Source organism: Choloepus didactylus, chromosome 16 (assembly GCF_015220235.1).
Source record: "Choloepus didactylus isolate mChoDid1 chromosome 16, mChoDid1.pri, whole genome shotgun sequence".
Lineage (NCBI taxonomy): Eukaryota > Metazoa > Chordata > Mammalia > Pilosa > Megalonychidae > Choloepus > Choloepus didactylus.
This window is the reverse complement of record NC_051322.1, coordinates 31,215,179-31,236,278: the sequence shown is the minus strand read 5'-3', so window position 1 is coordinate 31,236,278 and position 21,100 is coordinate 31,215,179. Positions and strand designations below refer to the sequence as shown.

At 38.4% G+C, this 21,100-nt stretch overlaps 1 protein-coding gene across 4 annotated transcripts in view; it reads right to left on the bottom strand.

Annotated features, from left to right (window-relative positions):
* The window catches only part of DYM (dymeclin), a 448,453-nt gene that overhangs the window by 408,692 nt on the left and 18,661 nt on the right, over positions 1-21,100 (bottom strand). For all 4 annotated transcript variants that reach the window (XM_037805588.1, XM_037805586.1, XM_037805584.1 and 1 more), the window contains one exon: positions 15,468-15,660. In XM_037805588.1, the coding sequence (XP_037661516.1) occupies positions 15,468-15,607 (140 nt within the window). In that variant the 5' untranslated portion in view covers positions 15,608-15,660. Of the gene's footprint in view, positions 1-15,467; positions 15,661-21,100 lie in introns of those variants that run through there.

Genomic DNA, 21,100 nt, shown 5'->3' with positions numbered 1-21,100 from the left:
GAAACAACTATTTTGAAACTCCGGAGGCCAGAAGTATAGCATCAGAGGCAATGTATGGCATCCAGAGAGCAGCGGGAGAAAAAGACTGATTTAACTACAGTCAACTGTTCTGTGTGGCAGCTCCCAGAGCCACCCCCCACTCTCACTGCAGATCATCACAGGGTCCAGTCCCTGGCTAGCTGCTGGTGACAGAAAGGGACATAAAAATCCTCTTTCTCAAGAACAGGGGTGGGCACAGCCAATCACTGACCACAGCTTTTAAATTAGTGATTTCAGATCGCTGGGTCTCAGCTCTGAGGGGAGCTGTTGTTTCAGTCCCACCCAAGATGAAGGTGGAGGCAGCCATTGTTTCAACCCTCCCTGTACAGGGGCGGAGGTGGTGGAGATTAAAGACACAGCACTTCCTCAGGGCTAAGGGGACAGTTAGCTAAAGGGCTGCATTTGCTGCAGAAGCCAGGAAAGCTCAGCTTTGGGGAACTGTCAGAGAAGATTTTCAGCGCCCTTCCTGATCCCCTCCCCAGAGCACTTTGGAGATGGTCTGCATCCCCTCTGTGGGTCTCTGGCCCTATTTTGACTGGGAAAGACTGACTTTGGAAAGTCCTTTCCGGGGTGACATTCCTCCAGAATTTGCCCCCCAGGGAAAAGCAGCTTGAGACAACTAAAGGAGTATAAAAACCTATAGAGATGGACAAACTGGGACAAAGGCCTACCGGCTTCAAGCACCCAGGAGAGGGAGGCCTGTCTCTCCGGAAACAGAAGGGACAAGCAAAGTCCTGTAAACAGGGGAACTCCAAAACAACTAACAAGCAAAAACCCAAGACAAGACAGAGGCCCAGAAAGACAGGGAAAACCCTGCACACTGCATTCGCCTTGGGCAGACCCTCCTGATAGGAGGGCTGAAGCTCAAGAAATTCTGCCTTATCACCAGCTGGTTACAAAACCAAGAAACAGTCATCTCAGGAAATAAATTCCAGAGTTAGCATTTTAAAAATACTAAAATGTACAGCATGCAACAGAAGAGTACAAGGCAAAGAAAGAAACAGGAAATGATGGTACATCCAAAGGAAGAGGATAAAGAGGCAGAAAACACCAACAAACAAGACCAGAATAGGGATATACCAAACAAAAGTCTCAAAAAAATGATCTTAAAAATGCTCAAGGAGATGAAGGGAAGCACAGAGAAAGAATTAAAGAATATCAGGAAAACAATGAATGAGCAATATATGGGTGTACATAAAGAGAGAGAAATTTTTTAAAGGCATCAAACAGAACTACTGGAGTTGAAGATCATAATAACTGAAATGAGGGTTTCAAGAGCAGCTTGGAGCCGGCAAAAGAATCAGTGTACGCGAAGACAAGACACTTGAAATGAGTCAGGCTGAGGAACAGAAAGAAAAAAGAAATATTATAAGTGAAAATAGCCTAAGACAGCTATGGGACACCAACAAGCATAGCAATATATGCATTATTAGAGTCCCAGAAAGAAAAGAAAGAGAGAAAGGGGCAGAAGGAAGTCAAAGAAATAATGAAGAGAACTTCCCAAACTTAGCAAAAGATATGAATATCCACATCCAAGAAGCTCAGAAAACAATTAACAGGATAAACCTGAAGGAAAATATACCCCATTATATACTGATTGCACATTCAAATGCAAAGGACAAGGAGAGAGTTCTGAAAGCTACAAGAGAAAAGCAACTTGTTACATATAAGGGAGTGCTGATTCCTCACAAGAAACCATGGAGGCAAGAAGGCAGTAGGCTGAAATACTTTTAGTGCTGAAAGAAAACAACTGCCACTCAAGAATTTTACATCCGGCGAGACTATCTTTCAAAAATGAGGGAGAGATTAAGACATTCCCAGATAAACAAAAGCTGAGGGAGTTTCATCACCACTAGACCTGCCCTATAAGCAATGCTAAAGGAAGTTCTTCAGACTGAAAGAAAAGGACACTAGACAGTGTTTCAAAGTAACATAAAGAAATAAAGACCTGGGTAAAGCAGCAATAGGAAACTAACACAGACCCAGAGACTCAAGCAGGTTTCCCAGAACAGACACTATCTGCAGGTGTCCCGACAGTGCACTGCTGGAGATAAAAGTGTATCCTATGCGACCCTGGCAGGGAAAAGAACAGAAAGTCTGAGCCTGACCTCTCTGGAGTCTCTTCAATGCATATCTTTTTCCTGCTGCTTTTGCTCTGTTTTATTACTATAATAAACCTTAGTCATTAATAAAAAAATTTTTTAAGTTAAAAAAAGTAATCTCCCAAAAACAATGCTTTTACCAAATCCATTATTGGTCCACTCAACCGGAGACTACAAGAAACACCAATTCTAATTCTCAGCTTTCCAACAGGTGTGCCAAAAATACATTAACAGGTAGACAGATTTTGATTTCCTCATGCAGCCCATTCAGCCCTGTATGGTCAGACCCCTACAGCATTCAGAGACCCCCAGGCCACTCTAGACCTGAGCAGCCTACGATGGGACACACTGGATCCAATCAGGGTAAGCTTTCAGTGCTCCCTACAATGTTCTCAACCTGTCACACTGTTTCTCACGGTCGCACAATACAAAGTGGAAGAATTATCAGAAGCCATCTGGTCATTCTTCCTTAAGAGTACAAGAATCACTTCTACCTAAATGTATGTATAAGGTATCCACTGCTGTACTGTATGTGATAGCATAACACTGGAAGCAATCCAAATTGGTAAAAGTAAATGGTTATATAAATATTGGTATATCCAGCAATGATATGCTACACCCCACCCCACCCTGCCCAAAGAATGAGGAAATTATATAGAAGGCTCTCCAAGATATATTAGATGAGAAAAGCACAAAGTGCAGAAGCGTATATAATACACATGCTATTATTTATCTATAAAGAGAAGATTATGTGCATATTTGTTTGCATATGCATAAAGTATCTCTGAAAGGGTAATATCCAAGAAAACTGGTAACACTGGTTGCCTCTGGGGAAGAGAACCAGGTACATGGAGGGAAAGGGGAGGGAGACTTTCCACTATATGCTCTTTTTTATCCTTTGAACTATGAACCACAAGAACATATTACCTTTTCAGGCAAAAATAAATATAATTGTAAGTTTTAAATTCCATCTATAGATACCATGGTTCCTCCAACTCTTCATACCACCCACCAATGCCAGGAGAGCACTAGCCCTCAGAACAGGCCCTCTGCCGAACCCTTTCCTTTAGGCAGGCCAGTATTCCCTGGGTCAACACCCACAGACAAAGCTTTGTCCTGCCTTTATGTCTTTGCCCATGATCTTTAACAGTGCCTGAATTCTCTCATTCTTGCTCTTTTACTTTCTAAATCATCTATCTCCTTCTTCCAACTCCTCCAAATACTTTCCAGAATCCTGTAATTCTGACCAACCCACACAATATCCACGTACCATCTTTATATTTGTTTAAATCACCTGTGTATGATCTGCTGGCTGCATTATTTTAAAAACAACAAAAAACAACTTGTGGTCAAAAAGTAACAATTTCTGCTGAAAGAGTGACTATCACAATGTGATCCAATTAGGATGTCAAATAATATGGAAACCTGATCATGTATATTTTGATTAAAATCTTCCGATGGCTAGCCACTGATACTAGGATAGAGTCCAAACTCCTTAATATTTTTTTACAAGAACCCTCAGACCTCCCAACCCTCGCCACGCCTATTGAGTTGCACAAACTTGACATGTTCTTCCTCAACAATGAGTTTTCCTTCTACCTGGAACACTCTCCTCCTATTCCCAGCTCTCCTTCCTCGGCCTCAGGTATCAGTTTAAAGGTCACTTCCTCTTTGGTTGCCTGCAGAAAGAAGTACTAGCTAACTGGGGGTTGGGGTGGGAAGGAGACCTTTCAGTAAATGTCCTTTGATACTTTCTGAGGTTTGAACCACAGGTATAATTACTTTTAAAAAAATTAATTAATTAATAAAGGTATATATGTATGTAAGTATGTATGTCATTTCTTCCGGGAAAAATCTGACCCATTCCAAATCAGAGTAATGAGCTGCTCCCTCTGTGCTCTCATGCTGTCCTCTGTGCCCCCAAGCTGTCCTGTTCTCCTCCTATAATGACCTTCATTGTACTTCACTGTACTCATTTGCTGTTTTATTGATAGATCAGAAACTCTTTGAGGACAAGAGAGATTATCTATCCAGCTCACCATTATATTCTTAGAAGCAAATAAATAAATAATAGTTTGATAAACAGTGAAATGTCCTCTGGTTCAGCAGTTCTCATTCGAAAGCATGACATGTTATACATATTTTCACAAGCACTGTACTCTCGTGTGAGGACACTTAGAAGCCTATGAATCAAAAAAATAAGCACAAATTAATTTTTAATTTTGCTATTATGTATAATTTAGAAACATGTACAAAACCAGCCCAAAATATTTTAATAGGAAAAATAAATACTATATCACTTGAACTTTTCTCTTAAATTCACCATCACTTTATTTCAGACTTCTACTTCACAAGTAACTCTTGAAGAAAAGATTTTACAACCATGCGTGGGAACTCTAAGAAAATCTGATTACCCTGGTGCCAAAAATAGTTAAAAGTATGGAAAGAAGGATTAGATTAGTCCTACAGGCCTTAGTGTTTCTAAAAATTGGCAGACATCAAGTCCCTGGCTGCCAAAATGGGCTACACTCAAAGACAGCAGATACGGATCCAAGGAATTCCAGGAATGAACAATTTCAGAAATGTCTGGATCGAGACTCTTCCCTACAGAGTCCTGAATAATTGAGAAACTAGGTAATCCTAGCTCTGGACTCTGTCTATGAGGTAATGGCACCTGCTACCTCAAAGCATGCTGAATCTCAAGGTTCTATGAGTCACTCAACAAATTCCACCATTGAAGAGCTGGGTGGTCTCAAACAGAAAGTGCCGGAGAGGGCAAACATATATTCAATACCACAAATGAAGCCTCTAGGAATATCACCCCACAGGCTTACAATGTGCAATTTATTCACTAAACAGCTTTATATTTTCTAAGACTCCATTATATCTTTCTCTATAAACCAGGGTGAATTAAGAAAAGGGAATGTCATCAAAAAGAATAAACACATGAGAACACATGATAAAGGATCTTTGAGAAAAAGCAGTAGTTAACAAAACATACTAGAGAGTCAAAATAATTTAAACTGTGAGGCATCGGCACAAGTATAGCAAACTTACAAAGATTTAACAAATAGACAAAAATGGCTAAGAAAATTATTTCCATCATTACTTGAGAAGTTCACCTTTTCCCCAGAGCTCTTTCATAAATCCAGTCTCCCCTCACACATGCACACATAAACACCTAGATCTGCTTTAGAAGTATTTTAGCTACTCTTAGTTTTTTCCTTTTCCATATAAATTCCACACAGTTTATCAAGCTGTACCACCCCTCCCTTCCTCTAAAAGCTGTTGCGATTTTAATTAGAAGTGCCTTCAACCTATAGGTCAATTTGGAAAGAACTGACATTTTTATCATAATCTTCTAAACTTTAAACAGGGTATAAATCTCTATTTAGTTAAGTCTTCTTTAATGTCTTTCAAAATAAAAGTCATACAATTCAAAAGTGCACGGAGAGACTGTACATAAACATAAGGCACAATCAATTGTATCCAAAGTTAGAATTTAAAATTTATTGCCAAAGGATATAAAGAGACCATTCACAGAAAAAAAAAAATACCAATAACTCTTCAACATAGGAAAATGAATGCAACCTTGATCATAAAAGAAATGCAAATTAACACATAAGGACTACTATTCAAAGCTGGTTCAATTTGAGTATTCAAAAGGAAAATGACTGCAAATACAAAAACATTTTTTTTTCTTTGATTCAGAAACTAAGAATTTATTAAGAAAGCCTCCTACCCCAGGAGTAGGGGGAGAGAAGTACAGATTTATTTGTCACCATTCTATCAACCTCTTCCTGAAAACTGGTAAAGAAAAAGAATTGTTAACCCTTGTATAGCAATATAATACAGAAAGAACTATATTTTGCATAACCTAATAGATGAAGGAAAGCTCTTCTTCACAGAAGAATTTCAGTTAATAAATATGGAAGAAATGACAAAATTAGAAACATCACCATTTGCAACCTCTAAACAAAAATTATCAGTGGTTGTGAAAACACACTTAAACCTCTGATCAACCTTAGCATGAGAATCAGTATAAAACCACCCATTAGGTGTATCTTGATGTAATACAATATGACATACATAGCAACACTTAATGAAACACCTTTACCAAAATTGCTTAACCTAAATTTTAACAGGCCTTTAAATCTAACTTTCAGTTTACAAGAAACACAAGGAATGAAAAGAATAAGTTATAGAAGATACGAGAAGCAATCGGATAAATCCAGAAGGTGGAATATTCTACAGAAATGCTAACACAATTTGTTCAAAAATATTAATGGCATGGGGGAAAAATGGTGGTGGGAGAGGAGAGATGTGTAGGTAGATACCTCTATTCTAGATTAAACAACAATTTAACAATACACCAACCAAATGCAATATGTATATCTTCTTTGGTTTCTAATATTAACAAACAAATTACAAAACAATTGGGGAAATTTAGATTTGGGCTGGGTAACAGGAATTATTGATTTTATTAGATGTGATAATGTCATTGTGGTTATATAAGAAAATGTCCTTATTTTTATTTACTTTAGAATACTTAAGTAAAAAAATGAAAATGCATAAAGCAAATATGGCAAAATGTTAATAATTGTTAAATACAGATGATGATGATGGAAAAAGCCCAAATGTCCAACTGATGAATGAATGAACAAAATCTGGTATAAGCATATGACGGAATATTATTCAGCAATAAAAAGGAATGAAGAGGGACGCGGGGCAAGATGGCGGACTGGTGAGCTGTATGTTTTAGTTGCTCCTCCAGGAAAGTAGGTAGAAAGCCAGGAACTGCATGGACTGGAAACCACAGAGCAATCTGACTTTGGGCATACTTCATACAGCACTCATGAAAACATGGAACTGCTGAGATCAGCGAAATCTGTAAGTTTTTGCGGCCAGGGGACCCGCGCCCCTCCCTGCCAGGCTCAGTCCGGGGGGAGGAGGGACTGTCAGCTCCGGGAAGGAGAAGGGAGAACTGCAGTGGCAGCCCTTATCGGAAACACATTCTACTGATCCAAACTCCAACCATAGATAGACTGAGACCAGACACCAGAGAATCTGAGAGCAGCCAGCCCAGCAGAGAGGAGACAGGCATAGAAAAAAAACAACACAAAAAACTCCAAAATAAAAGCGGAGGATTTTTGGAGTTCTGGTGAACATAGAAAGGGGAAGGGCAGAGCTCAGACCCTGAGGCGCATATGCAAATCCCGAAGAAAAGATGATCTCTCTGCCCTGTGGACCTTTCCTTAATGGCCCTGGTTGCTTTGTCTCTTAGCATTTCAATAACCCATTAGATCTCTAAGGAGGGCCCTTTTTTTTTTTAATCCTTTTTTCTTTTTCTAAAACAATTACTCTAAGAAGCCCAATACAGAAAGCTTCAAAGACTTGCAATTTGGGCAGGTCAAGACAAGAGCAGAACTAAGAGAGCTCTGAGACAAAAGGCAATAATACAGTGGCTGAGAAAATTCACTAAACACCACAACTTCCCAAGAAAAGGGGGGTGTCCACTCACAGCCATCATCCTGGTGGACAGGAAACACTCCTGCCCATCGCCAGCCCCATAGCCCAGAGCTGCCCCAGACAACCCAGTGTGATGGAAGTGCTTCAAATAACAGGCACACACCAAAAAACTGGGCATGGACATTAGCCTTCCCTGCAACCTCAGCTGATTGTCCCAGAGTTGGGAAGGTGGAGCAGTGTGAATTAACAAAGCCCCATTCAGCCATCATTTCAGCAGACTGGGAGCCTCCCTACACAGCCCAACAGCCCAGAACTGCCCTGGGGGGACAGCACTCACCTGTGACATAGCACAGTCATCCCTCAAAAGAGGACCAGTGGGTGCATGGCCTTGAAGAGGGACCCACTTGCAAGTCTCAGGAGCCATACTCCAATACCAAGGACTTGTGGGTCAGTGGCAAAGACAAACTGTGGCAGGACTGAACTGAAGGATTAGACTATTGCAGCAGCTTTAAAACTCCAGGATCACCAGGGAGATTTGATTCTTAGACCCACCCCCCTGCCTGACTGCCCAGAAACACGCCCCATATACAGGGCAGGCAACACCAAATACACACACAAGCTTGGTACACCAATTGGACCCCACAAGACTCACTCCCCCAGTCACCAAAAAGGCTAAGCAGGAGAGAACAGGCTCGTGGAGAACAGGTGGCTCGTGGACGCCACCTGCTGATTAGTTAGAGAAAGTGTACTCCATGAAGCTGTAGATCTGATAAATTAGAGATAAGGACTTCAATTGGTCTACAAATCCTAAAAGAACCCTATCAAGTTCAGCAAATGCCACGAGGCCAAAAACAACAGAAAGTTATAAAGCATATGAAAAAACCAGACGATATGGATAACCCAAGCCCAAGCACCCAAATCAAAATATCAGAAGAGACACAGCATCTAGAGCGCTACTCAAAGAACTAAAGATGAACAATGAGACCATAGTACGGGATACAAAGGAAATCAAGAAGACCCTAGAAGACACTGCAAGACTAAATAAAAAAATGGATGATCTTATGGAAATTAAAGAAACTGTTGACCAAATTAAAAAGATTCTGGACACTCATAGTACAAGACTAGAGGAAGTTGAACAACGAATCAGTGACCTGGAAGACGACACAATGGAAAATGAAAGCATAAAAGAAAGAATGGGGAAAAAAATTGAAAAAATCGAAATGGACCTCAGGGATATGATAGATAATATGAAACGTCCGAATATAAGACTCATTGGTGTCCCAGAAGGGGAAGAAAAGGATAAAGGTCTAGGAAGAGTATTCAAAGAAATTGTTGGGGAAAACTTCCCAAATCTTCTAAACAACATAAATACACAAATCATAAATGCTCAGCGAACTCCAAATAGAATAAATCCAAATAAACCCACTCCGAGACATATACTGATCATACTGTCAAACACAGAAGAGAAGGAGCAAGTTCTGAAAGCAGCAAGAGAAAAGCAATTCACCACATACAAAGGAAACAGCATAAGACTAAGTAGTGACTACTCAGCAGCCACCATGGAGGCGAGAAGGCAGTAGCACGATATATTTAAAATTCTGAGTGAGAAAAATTTCCAGCCAAGAATACTTTATCCAGCAAAGCTCTCCTTCAAATTTGAGGGAGAGCTTAAATTTTTCACAGACAAACAAATGCTGAGAGAATTTGCTAACAAGAGACCTGCCCTACTGGAGATACTAAAGAGAGCCCTACAGACAGAGAAACAAAGAAAGGACAGAGAGACTTGGAGAAAGGTTCAGTACTAAAGAGATTCGGTATGGGTACAATAAAGGATATTAATAGACACGGGAAAAATATGACAAACATAAACCAAAGGATAAGATGGCCGATTCAAGAAATGCCTTCACGGTTATAACGTTGAATGTAAATGGATTAAACTCCCCAATTAAAAGATACAGATTCACAGAATGGATCAAAAAAAATGAACCATCAATATGTTGCATACAAGAGACTCATCTTAGACACAGGGACACAAAGAAACTGAAAGTGAAAGGATGGAAAAAAATATTTCATGCAAGCTACAGCCAAAAGAAAGCAGGTGTAGCAATATTAATCTCAGATAAAATAGACTTCAAATGCAGGGATGTTTTGAGAGACAAAGAAGGCCACTACATACTAATAAAAGGGGCAATTCAGCAAGAAGAAATAACAGTCGTAAATGTCTATGCACCCAATCAAGGTGCCACAAAATACATGAGAGAAACACTGGCAAAGCTAAAGGAAGCAACTGATGTTTCCACGATAATTGTGGGAGACTTCAACACATCACTCTCTCCTACAGATAGATCAACCAGACAGAAGACCAATAAGGAAACTAAAAACCTAAACAATCTAATAAATGAATTAGATTTAACAGACATATACAGGACATTACATCCCAAATCACCAGGATACACATACTTTTCTAGTGCTCACGGAACTTTCTCCACAATAGATCATATGCTGGGACATAAAACAAGCCTCAATAAATTTAAAAAGATTGAAATTATTCAAAGCACATTCTCTGACCACAATGGAATACAATTAGAAGTCAATAACCATCAGAGACTTAGAAAATTCACAAATACCTGGAAGTTAAACAACACACTGCTAAACAATCAGTGGGTTAAAGAAGAAATAGCAAGAGAAATTGCTAAATATATAGAGACGAATGAAAATGAGAACACAACATACCAAAACCTATGGGATGCAGCAAAAGCAGTGCTAAGGGGGAAATTTATAGCACTAAACGCATATATTAAAAAGGAAGAAAGAGCCAAAATCAAAGAACTAATGGATCAACTGAAGAAGCTAGAAAACGAACAGCAAACCAATCCTAAACCAAGCACAAGAAAAGAAATAACAAGGATTAAAGCAGAAATAAATGACATAGAGAACAAAAAAACAATAGAGAGGATAAATATCACCAAAAGTTGGTTCTTTGAGAAGATCAACAAGATTGACAAGCCCCTAGCTAGACTGACAAAATCAAAAAGAGAGAAGACCCATATAAACAAAATAATGAATGAAAAAGGTGACATAACTGCAGATCCTGAAGAAAGTAAAAAAATTATAAGAGGATATTATGAACAACTGTATGGCAACAAACTAGATAATGTAAAAGAAATGGAAAATTTCCTGGAAACATATGAACAACCTAGACTGACCAGAGAAGAAATAGAAGACCTCAACCAACCCATCACAAGCAAAGAGATTCAATCAGTCATCAAAAATCTTCTCACAAATAAATGCCCAGGGCCAGATGGCTTCACAGGGGAATTCTACCAAACTTTCCAGAAAGAACTGACACCAATCTTACTCAAACTCTTTCAAAACATTGAAGAAAATGGAACACTACCTAATTCATTTTATGACGCTAACATCAATCTAATACCAAAACCAGGCAAAGACGCTACAAAAAAGGAAAACTACCGGCCAATCTCCCTAATGAATATAGATGCAAAAATCCTCAACAAAATACTTGCAAATCGAATCCAAAGACACATTAAAAAAATCATACACCATGACCAAGTGGGGTTCATTCCAGGCATGCAAGGATGGTTCAACATAAGAAAATCAATCAATGTATTACAACACATTAACAAGTCAAAAGGGAAAAATCAATTGATCATCTCAATAGATGCTGAAAAAGCATTTGACAAAATCCAACATCCGTTTTTGATAAAAACACTTCAAAAGGTAGGAATTGAAGGAAACTTCCTCAACATGATAAAGAGCATATATGAAAAACCCACAGTCAGCATAGTACTCAATGGTGAGAGACTGAAAGCCTTCCCTCTAAGATCAGGAACAAGACAAGGATGCCCGCTGTCACCACTGTTATTCAACATTGTGCTGGAAGTGCTAGCCAGGGCAATCCGGCAAGACAAAGAAATAAAAGGCATCCAAATTGGAAAAGAAGAAGTAAAACTGTCATTGTTTGCAGATGATATGATCTTATATCTAGAAAACCCTGAGAAATCGACGACACAGCTACGAGAGCTAATAAACAAATTTAGCAAAGTAGCGGGATACAAGATTAATGCACATAAGTCAGTAATGTTTCTATATGCTAGAAATGAACAAACTGAAGAGACACTCAAGAAAAAGATAGCATTTTCAATAGCAACTAAAAAAAACAAGTACCTAGGAATAAACTTAACCAAAGATGTAAAAGACCTATACAAAGAAAACTACATAACTCTACTAAAAGAAATAGAAGGGGACCTTAAAAGATGGAAAAATATTCCATGTTCATGGATAGGAAGGCTAAATGTCATTAAGATGTCAATTCTACCCAAACTCATCTACAGATTCAATGCAATCCCAATCAAAATTCCAGCAACCTACTTTGCAGACTTGGAAAAGCTAGTTATCAAATTTATTTGGAAAGGGAAGATGCCTCGAATTGCTAAAGACACTCTAAAAAAGAAAAACGAAGTGGGAGGACTTACACTCCCTGACTTTGAAGCTTATTATAAAGCCACAGTTGCCAAAACCAGCATGGTACTGGCACAAAGATAGACATATAGATCAATGGAATCGAATTGAGAATTCAGAGACAGACCCTCAGATCTATGGCCAACTGATCTTTGATAAGGCCCCCAAAGTCATTGAACTGAGTCATAATGGTCTTTTCAACAAATGGGGCTGGGAGAGTTGGATATCCATATCCAAAAGAATGAAAGAGGACCCCTACCTCACCCCCTACACAAAAATTAACTCAAAATGGACCAAAGATCTCAATATAAAAGAAAGTACCATAAAACTCCTAGAACATAATGTAGGAAAACATCTTCAAGACCTTGTATTAGGCGGCCACTTCCTAGACTTTACACCCAAAGCACAAGCAACAAAAGAGAAAATAGATAAATGGGAACTCCTCAAGGTTAGAAGTTTCTGCACCTCAAAGGAATTTCTCAAAAAGGTAAAGAGGCAGCCAACTCAATGGGAAAAAATTTTTGGAAACCATGTATCTGACAGAAGACTGATATCTTGCATATATAAAGAAATCCTACAACTCAATGACAATAGTACAGTCGGCCAAATTATAAAATGGGCAAAAGATATGAAAAGACAGTTCTCTGAAGAGGAAATACAAATGGCCAAGAAACACATGAAAAAATGTTCAGCTTCACTAGCTATTAGAGAGATGCAAATTAAGACCACAATGAGATACCATCTAACACTGGTTAGAATGGCTGCCATTAAACAAACAGGAAACTACAAATGCTGGAGGGGATGTGGAGAAATTGGAACTCTTATTCATTGTTGGTGGGACTGTATAATGGTTCAGCCACTCTGGAAGTCAGTCTGGCAGTTCCTTAGAAAACTAGATATAGAGTTACCATTCGATCCAGCGATTGCACTTCTCGGTATATACCCGGAAGATAGGAAAGCAGTGACACGAACAGATATCTGCACGCCAATGTTCATAGCAGCATTATTCCCAATTGCCAAGAGATGGAAACAACCCAAATGTCCTTCAACAGATGACTGGATAAATAAAATGTGGTATATACACACGATGGAATACTACGCGGCAGTAAGAAGGAACGATCTCGTGAAACATATGACAACATGGATGAACCTTGAAGACATAATGCTGAGTGAAATAAGCCAGGCACAAAAAGAGAAATATTATATGCTACCACTAATGTGAATTTTGAAAAATGTAAAACAAATGGTTTATAATGTAGAATGTAGGGGAACTAGCAATAGAGAGCAATTAAGGAAGGGGGAACAATAATCCAAGAAGAACAGATAAGCTATTTAATGTTCTGGGGATGCCCAGGAATGACTATGGTCTGTTAATTTCTGATGGATATAGTAGGAACAAGTTCACAGAAATGTTGCTATATTAGGTAACTTTCTTGGGGTAAAGTAGGAACATGTTGGAAGTTAAACAGTTATCTTAGGTTAGTTGTCTTTTTCTTACTCCCTTGTTATGGTCTCTTTGAAATGTTCTTTTATTGTATGTTTGTTTTCTTTTTAACTTTTTTTTCATACAGTTGATTTCAAAAAGAAGGGAAAGTTAAAAAAAAAAAAAAAAGAAAAACAAGGAAAAAAAAAAGATGTAGTGCCCCCTTGAGGAGCCTGTGGAGAATGCAGGGGTATTCGCCTACCCCACCTCCATGGTTGCTAACATGACCACAGACATAGGGGACTGGTGGTTTGATGGGCTGAGCCCTCTACCATAAGTTTTACCCTTGGGAAGACGGTTGCTACAAAGGAGAGGCTAGGCCTCCCTATGGTTGTGCCTAAGAGCCTCCTCCCGAATGCCTCTTTGTTGCTCAGATGTGGCCCTCTCTCTCTGGCTAAGCCAACTTGAAAGGTGAAATCACTGCCCTCCCCTCTACGTGGGATCAGACACCCAGGGGAGTGAATCTCCCTGGCAACGTGGAATATGACTCCCGGGGAGGAATGTAGACCCGGCATCGTGGGACGGAGAACATCTTCTTGACCAAAAGGGGGATGTGAAAGGAAATGAAATAAGCTTCAGTGGCAGAGAGATTCCAAAAGGAGCCGAGAGGTCACTCTGGTGGGCACTCTTACGCACACTTTAGACAACCCTTTTTAGGTTCTAAAGAATTGGGGTAGCTGGTGGTGGATACCTGAAACTATCAAACTACAACCCAGAACCCATGAATCTCGAAGACAGTTGTATAAAAATGTAGCTTATGAGGGGTGACAATGGGATTGGGAAAGCCATAAGGACCACACTCCACTTTGTCTAGTTTTTGATGGATGAGTAGAAAAATAGGGTAAGGAAACAAACAGACAAAGGTACCCAGTGTTCTTTTTTACTTCAATTGCTCTTTTTCACTCTAATTATTATTCTTGCTATTTTTATGTGTGTGCTAATGAAGGTGTCAGGGATTGATTTAGGTGATGAATGTACAACTATGCAATGGTACTGTAAACAATCGAAAGTACGATTTGTTTTGTATGACTGCGTGGTATGTGAATGTATCTCAATAAAATGAAGATAAAAAAAAAAAAAGGAATGAAGTACTGATAATGTGCTACAACATGGATGCACCTTGAAAACATTTTGGTAAGTGAAAGAAGCCAGTCACATAAAACGATATATTATATGGTTTTACTTATATAAAATGCCTAGAATAGGCAAACCTATAGAATCAGAAAGTAGATTAGTGACTAACTAGTGCTGGGGAGTTTGGGGAGAAATGGGGAATGGCTGCTAGTAAGTACAGGGTTTCTTCTGGGGGTGATAATCTAAAATTGACTGTGGAGATGGTTGCACAATTCTGTGAAAATGCTAAAAGCATTGAATTACATACTTTAAAGGGATGAATTTCATGGCATCAGAATTTTATCTCAAAACATGTATTAGTTTTCTATTGCTGCTGGCTGAAGCAAACTACCACAAATTTAGTCCTGCACAACAACACAACTTTATTATCTTACAGTTCTGCAGGTGAAAAATCTGACAGTGGACTCAGTGGACTCAGCAAGGTGTCAGCAGAACTTCATTTCTTTCTGGAGGCTCTAGGAGAGAATCTGTTTCCTTGCCTTTTCCAGCTTGTAGATGCTGCCTGCATTTCCTGACTCATGGAAGGGAAGGGAGGTGGTTGAATGTGGGACAGGGACAAGAGAAAAACTTATTTCCTACTTTCATATCTTTTGGATTTTCTACTGGCACATGCATGGCAGAAAGAGAGAAATAGAGAGAGAGAGATGACAGACAAGAAGAGAGTGATATGAGAACATCAGGAAATATAAAATAAAATGATCATACCGCAGAAGTTCATGAGGCTTTCTATACCAATTTTCAATCTCCAGGTAATCTCTTACCTGCTAGTTGGTGCAGGGAAAGAAAACGACAGAAGCTGATTCCAGAACGGGTCATTCTCAGAGATAGATTCTGTGCCTGATAACTTTTTTAAATACTCATTTTTAGGAAGATCACTGATCCTGCTGCTGTTCGATCCCATCTTCTAATCTGGTTAGGTAACTTGTCCTTAAACCTTCATTTCTTCAAAATAATCTATAAAGAGTGAAAAGAAAATTCAAACTTGTTCAAAGCAATCATCATATTTTTCCTATCCTTGTCCAACACGTATAAAACTATAAACTTACTAAAGTAAAACATATCTCTATTTATAAATATACTAAACATCAGATACAAAGTTAAAGAGAAAAAATGAGACTAATGCCTGTCCTGGACAACACAACCACAAAAATCCAAACTTACACTTGAACGTAGATCTTAAGATAGACATACTTCTTCCCAAGAAAAGGTCTCAAAACAAATTCATAACTGATAATTTTTTAATAGTCTGAAAATGCAGCTCTTTTAGAAATAAAACAGTGGTGCTTATTATAGAGACTGGATGGCATAAATGTCGCAGGGAAGTAGAGAAAGTACTTAGGTAATTACCATGTGCTATGTAACACTTATGGGTAGACTGGGAACCAAGCTAACTGCTAAAAGTGAAAGAGCTCCTAATCCGAAGAAATCACACTTAGTGCCTCTCACATTCTGCTGCAATAAATGGTGTTTATGCCTGTCTCCTAAACCATGATGGATTATCTTGTTCATCTTTCTATAGCCAGTATGTAGACTAGCATGTAATGAGCACTCCCTGAATAGTATGTGGAAGGAATGAGTGAGTGAATAAACGACTAGTAGCCACCACCAGGCCCTTCAGTGTTGTTGTTCTTGGCCACTAAGGGAAAACTAATGGTTTAGTTACAAATATGAACCACTGTCTTGGTCAAATCAGGCTTAACACAGTTCTTGATCATGTTTTACTTCACTTTGTTCAGAAAGTTTCTCATTGACAATAATTAAATGGTGGTGAGATGAATAATAAATTACACTATTTTTAAATTACCATTACAATGAAAAGAAACTATGTGGCCCAATGGCGAAAGAAAGCTCAGGTCAGGTGAGAATTTACATTAGAGACATACTGTCTTACTTATGCCCACCTTCATTCCACAAAAGCAATGAAGCCAAGATCAGAATGTGGAAGCATGCCTTCCATGGTCTCTGTGGAGCTTTGGGACTGACTTGAGCCCCTTATCTGAGGACATGAGACTTCCCAATTTGTAGTAAAGAATTTAAACTTGCCCCAAAAGACGTCTGGCCCTTGTCCTCATCCTCCAAGGGTAATCTTTAAGCCTTTGAAATGCCATGCCTGATAGGAGTATCTCTGCCTAAAGGCCTCGAGTCACCGGATAATCCAACAATGTGATTTCGAGTAGGGGCTTTGGGTCATCAATATCAGTCAACCTCTGGAGAGGCTGCAGACTAAGATCCGCCTCGTGGACAATCAATCATGCCCACATGATGGAGCCCCCAATAAAAACTCTCAACATGGAGCTTGGGTGAACTTTCCTAGTTGACAACACTCTGTGTATACTGTCACACACAGAATCCAAGAAAGTAATGCAGTTCTGACTCCACGGGGAGAGGACAACAGAAGCTCTGCATCTGGTACTTCTCCTTTGCATCTCTTCCGTGGCTGACTTTAATCTGCATTCTTTTCCTCTAATAAACTGTTAACTGGGAGTGTAACAACTTTCAGTCGGTTCTGTGAGTCTTTCTACCAAATTCTCAAACCTGAAGGTGGTTTGGGGAACCCTCCAAATTTGCAGTTAGTGTCAGAAGTGAGGATGATCTTGTGTGGACTGTCTTCCCTCTAACTTGTTGCAGTCAGCTAAACTCTTGCACCAATGCTTATGGAAAGCTAGGTCATCTAAATATGAGTGAGAAATATTGATCTGGCTCCTCCCCACCAATCTTCCTTATCACCTGCCCCTGAAGCCCAGGCTACCCACTACTTTCATACCCCCTAGTCATGGGGACAGGGATCCCAATGATTGCTGACTACAACTAAGTCTCCAGATCAAGCCAGCTAATTCTCACCTACAGAACGTAAAATAATCAGCTTAATCTATTAAATTAGGAATTGTTAAGCCCAATAAGAAAATGTTGTAAATAAATAGTCTGAAATATACAAAAACTTACTTTCATACCTCATACCAAAGCTACTTTATACTTTTAAGATATTTTAAATTAACTATTTTTAATATAGTCTTACAATGGAATACAATACACTGCTGAAAATGAATAAACTATAGCAACAATTACCAACAAGGATACATCTCAGAAATATAATATGAAACAAAAAAAGCTACACAATAATATCCACAGTATGATTTCATTTATATGATTTCAAAACATGCAAACAATATTATAGATATAGTCAAATGTAGTACAAATATTAAAATATATATAGGAAAAAATAAAACAGCAAATTCAAAATAACGTTTTTGTCTAAGAGATATCAGGAAGGAATACAAAGGGGCTTCAAGAGCACTTTCTTAAAAAGGAAAGGAAAGAGATATGAAGCAAATGTGGTCAACATTTAGATTTGCTGAAACTAGACACTGTGTACATGGGTTTTTGTTATATTGTACTTTTTCCCTATGTTTATATATTCATTTTTAAAAAGAAAGAAATAGAAAAGAATGGTTTCTCAACCTCTCAACAGCAATACTATAAGCTAGATGACATGAGGGTAATGTCTTTAAAATTTTAGGAGGAAATAATTTAACTAGAATTCTATACCAGCAAGCTATCAATTAAATATGGAGATAGAATAAAGACATTTTGAGAGATATTTCTCAAAAGTATACCTCCCGTGCACCCATCTTCCATCTTCATGAAGCTACTGGAAGATGTAATTCTTCATAATGAGGTAATAAACCAAGAAAAAAGAAGACAGGGAATTCAGGAAACAGGGGATTCAACACTGGACAGTGGTAAAGAGAAGTCCAGGACAAAAATTGTGCAATAGACTGAGACAATAAAGACAGCTCTAGGATCTCCAGGGAAAGGAAAGGTTTGGCCTTATTCCGTAAAGTCTTACAGTACTGCTGAAGAATTTGGAAGGAATGAATGAGCATTACATTGAAATCAAAGTAAATTATTTTTTAAGAAAATTTACTTTAGGAAAAACAAAATTGTTCAATAAAAGACATGTATTCATAGTATATGATTGGAGTCAATAGTAATCAATATTTACATAATCTTTATAATGTAAATAGTTACACTGGGAAGATGCTAGAAAGAGAAGTGGGTGACTAGTTTGAGGACTAAATCTTCCTCTTTCATAACAGGAAGTCAAAGAAAACATCTAAAATTACTAATTCAAAAAATAACAGTAACATCTATAAATAAGGAGCTAATGAGAAATAATGACTAAGGGACTTGAGAAATCCTCTGGGAGAAACGTCTTTGGTGTGGAGAGGGTGGTAGATGTGGCGTTTCACTTAAGTTCATTATATTATTCGACTTTTTAAAACCACTTTGATAAAAACTTAAATACTTTTTAAATCTCCTTCACATTCTGTTTCCTATTCAAATTTTTTAACATATATGGGAATAGGATGCCATCAAAATGATTAAAATGATAGTAACAAAAATGTAAAGTATTGTTATTCTTTACTGATACACACAACAAGCAAGGAAACCTATTTGGCTGACATGGTTCAATGTTATATTTTATTACAGTTGTTATCTCCCAAAATCTAAATTTTAAAGTTCCATCACTGTATGAGTTTATTAACAAGCAATAGTCAAGGTTTAGTCAGAAAACAGGAATTAAACTCAAACCCACGATAGGATAGACATACAAATCAACAGAATAAAACAGAAAATCCAGGAATGGATCCACAAAAATAGAGCCAACTGATTCTTTTGTTTTCAACAGATGAATTTTATTGCATCTTTAAAATAACACAAAAGGTCTTGGGAATTATCTGGCATCTTGTTTCCATAGCTGGACAACTCTTAGATCTTTTTCATCAGCCTGCTGAATTGTTCTTCTGATATCCTTGTTTTTAACTGTTGTGGCTTGTTGAATCAAAGCAGCTGAATTTGATACAAGTTCAATGTCATTTCCTTTAAGAATGAATTTATCCTTCTGAGCTTGAGATACAGAACACCTGGCCTCATCTGAACCCTGTGGATGTATTTTTCACCCAAGAAATTTCGGTTTTCAACAAGAGACCCCTCTCCTGAATAACAACTTTGATGGTGAAGTGAGCATACACAGACCTCATCTTGTAAAGGAAACACAGTGTAACACCCTTGACGTGTTCTATACATGACGACAGATACTGTCAACTGTAGCCATTTTCTTGTTATTTCCCCACCATTTGTCAATCTGAAACCTCTTCTTTTTCTTTCCAAGGAAACTGAATTCTATGTTGATGTGACAAAAGTCCTTCCACAGGGTTCCACTGGGGCCTTTCACAATACTTGTGCATCCCTCCAACATGATGTTGACATTTTCTGGTATGTCAACAGTCTGGTTGCTGATAATGTTCTTCATTCTCACAGTAAATGTGGCAACAGTGCAAAAATAGTGGATTTTTGTCAACAGTGCAAAAGTAATTTAATAGTGTAATGATAATCTTCTCAACAAACAGTGCTGGGACAAATGGACATCAACAAGCAAAAAAAAGAACCTTGACCTAAATGTCATACTTTATACAAAAATTATCTTAAAATAAATCACATAAAACTTTTAGAAGAGAACGGAGGAAGCAAGCTTTGGGACCTAGAAGAGTTCTTAGACATGACACCAGAGATAGACGAATTCAGCAAAGTGGTGGGGTACAAGTTAGACATGCAAAAATCAGTAATGTTTCTATGCAGTAGTAATAAGCAACTGGAGGAAGAAATCAATAAAAAAAATTCCATTTACAATAGTGTGATGGTTAGGTTCATGTGTCAACTTGGCCAGGTGATGGTACCCAGCTGTGTGGTCAAGCAAGCACTGGCCTAACTGTTGCTGCGAGGACATTTGTGGCTGGTTAATAAACCAACAGGCTGGTTTATTAAATCATCAGTCAATTGACTGCAGCTGTGACTGATGACATCAATAAAGGGCGTGTCTTCCACAATGAGAGAATGCAGTTAGCTGGATTTAATCCAATCAATCAGCTGAAGACTTTTAAGCTAGACAGACAGAGGACCTCCAGTGCTTCGGCTGACCAGTGAAGCGTTTCGTGAGGAATTTGTTGACGTTGCCAGTTCATTTCCTGAGGAGTTCCTCGAACACGTTCGTCCAAGTTGCCAGTTCGTTTCCTGAGAAGTTTGTCGAAGCTGCCCGTTTGCTTCCCGAGGAGTGCATCAAACATCTTCATTGGAGTTACCAGTTTGCTGCCTGCCCTATGGAATTTGGACTCATGCATACCCACAGTTGCATGAGACACTGTTATAAGTCTTATATTCATAGATATCTCTCATTGATTCTGTTTCCCTACAGAACCCTAACTAATACAAATAGCAACTAACAGAATCAAATACCTAGGAAGTAATTTAACCAAGGATGTAAAGGATTTATACATGGAAAACTAAAAACTTTGCTAAAAGAAATCAAAGAAGACCTAAATAATTGGAAGGACAT